At 46.6% G+C, this 1,957-nt stretch overlaps 1 protein-coding gene across 1 annotated transcript; it reads right to left on the bottom strand.

Annotated features, from left to right (window-relative positions):
• Window positions 1-228: 228 nt before the first annotated feature.
• Window positions 229-1,957, bottom strand: PRR9 (proline rich 9). Its single transcript, XM_011968161.1, has 2 exons — window positions 1,922-1,957; window positions 229-1,418 (listed from the first exon to the last, which is right to left on the bottom strand). Exon 2 carries the CDS (start codon window positions 1,396-1,398, stop codon window positions 1,048-1,050), a length of 351 nt encoding a protein of 116 aa, XP_011823551.1. The 5' UTR covers window positions 1,399-1,418; window positions 1,922-1,957; the 3' UTR covers window positions 229-1,047.

Raw genomic sequence — 1,957 nt, 5'->3', positions numbered from 1 at the left:
TCATGTGTGAAGTGTACAAGTGGGTGAACCTAGGATATGTTGTGGGTAGGGTGGTCTCGGTGACCTTCAGGAGGTCTCTTCTGGAATTGCTGTTTTATGCACCGGTGAGGTCTGTATTTTATTCCTGTTTCAGATTACTCCCCTCCCCCGCCAAAGGAGGAGACAGTTATCACAAGGACAGTGAGGGGTTTGATGGTGGAGAAAAGAAAACACACATCAAGTCAGATATCAGCCTTAGGATCAGCTTTATTATGTATTTTACCTTCACCAGGGAGAGGAAGGCAAGGAAGCTGGAGAACAGACCAGCCTGCATCACACAGACACAAATCATATCTCTAAAGAGTGTACATGGTGAGAACTAAGGGCTCACATTAGACCAGCTGTGAAGCACAGAGATTGACAAGGGCACCAAACATCCATCTCATCTTTCCCTTCTGGTTGTTTTGATTCAGTTATTTACATACTTTTGGCTCATTTTAAAAAAGCACAACCAACATTTCAATGTTCAATAATTTCCTGTTTTTTTTTAATGTACAGGGACAAAATCATCCAATTTTTGATTTTTGAAACACCGCAAGTCACTTTGTCTCAACACCTGTGGTGGCGGTGGTGGTGGTGGTGGTGGTGGCGGCGATGGTGGTGGTGGTGGTGATAAGTGGAAAGTCCATCAGAATTCAGTTTGTTTTGTGGCTCATTTGATAGCCTGAAACTCTGAAAGATGAATGAAGGCATCCTTGGCTGTTACACCCCCAGAGCCGGGTGAATTTTTGCACCAAGGAAGCTGTGCTAGGCTTCTGTGGTCTTCCCTGACAGTCACACCGTTCCTGCATTTGAGACCTTCATCAGACTGCTGAGAACAATGCTTATTCACAGAGGATGATGAAATATAGAAAGACACAGACCAAGTCCTGGAATGCTAAGGAAGTCAGGAGGCAAGAAGGTACATTGCACACAGAGGTACCCACAGAAGAAGGTCACCAGAGCACGGGCTGGGGTCAGGGTTTCATCTGCTGCCCATCTTCTTGACCCCAGAAGACATATGAGCAGCTACTTCCCCTTGCCAGGGGATGAGCACTTCTCCTGGACTTTCTGTGGGCAAACCTCCACACATTTTGTCTGGAATAGCTCCTGGCATGGCTCTGCACACTGAGGTGGACATTGATCTTGGCATGGAGGTAGGCATGGATCTTGGCCTTGCTGTGGGCATTTTTCTTGACTTAATTCCTGGCACTGAGAAAGACATACCTCCTGGGCCTGCACTAGACACTCATCTTGGCAGGGGTGCTGGCACGTGGGGAGGCACACCTCCTCAGCCTTTCCCTGGCACTGCTCCTGGGTCTTTTGGAGGCATGGAGGGGGCACACATGGCTGCTTGCACTGCTGCTCACTGAAGGACATCCTAGGGTGATCTGCAGAGCCTGAAAAAAAACACAATATTCGAAATTATCTGTGTTAAAAATATTAGTGTGGGAACTGGGGAATAAAGGGTTGAGAAAGAGGAATGAGGAGTGGATGGAAGAACTAATGGAGTGGAATGAGGAGTGGAAGTAAGAACTAATTTCTTTGGCTGCTTTTTATCTCTTTCTCTTTTCTATCCTGGCTGCAGCTCCCTGTGGCACCTGTCTCTAAGGTGGGAGTACTCTCATGGCCTCTGTCTAGACATCCATAGCTCCAAACCCCAAGTCCTACCACAGGTTTTTTTTCCTTCTCTTCTAGTCTATGAATCCTTTCGAAAATCAGGTGCAAGAGACTAGATAGATAAATTCTAGTCTGGATAGAATATACAGGATAGTTTGTGAGGCCCAAGAAATGGCAAACCACTTAAAAAATCAGTAGAAAGTACAGTCCAGAGGAGGAACAGAACGGTGGCTGCCTAAAGACAGAGTAACAGGAAGAGAGAGGGCACAGATGCCCCACTTACCTGATCTTCAAGAAGACTCAGCAAAAGCTGTGGACT

This window comes from Mandrillus leucophaeus, unplaced genomic scaffold (assembly GCF_000951045.1).
Source record: "Mandrillus leucophaeus isolate KB7577 unplaced genomic scaffold, Mleu.le_1.0 Scaffold830, whole genome shotgun sequence".
Taxonomy (NCBI): Eukaryota; Metazoa; Chordata; class Mammalia; order Primates; family Cercopithecidae; genus Mandrillus; species Mandrillus leucophaeus.
This window is presented reverse-complemented; position numbering and strand designations above follow the sequence as displayed.

Coding starts and splice junctions, on each gene's coding strand:
- PRR9 (XM_011968161.1), bottom strand. CDS start 1,398: ATGTCCTTCAGTGAGCAGCAGTGCAAGCAGCCATGTGTGCCCCCTCCA.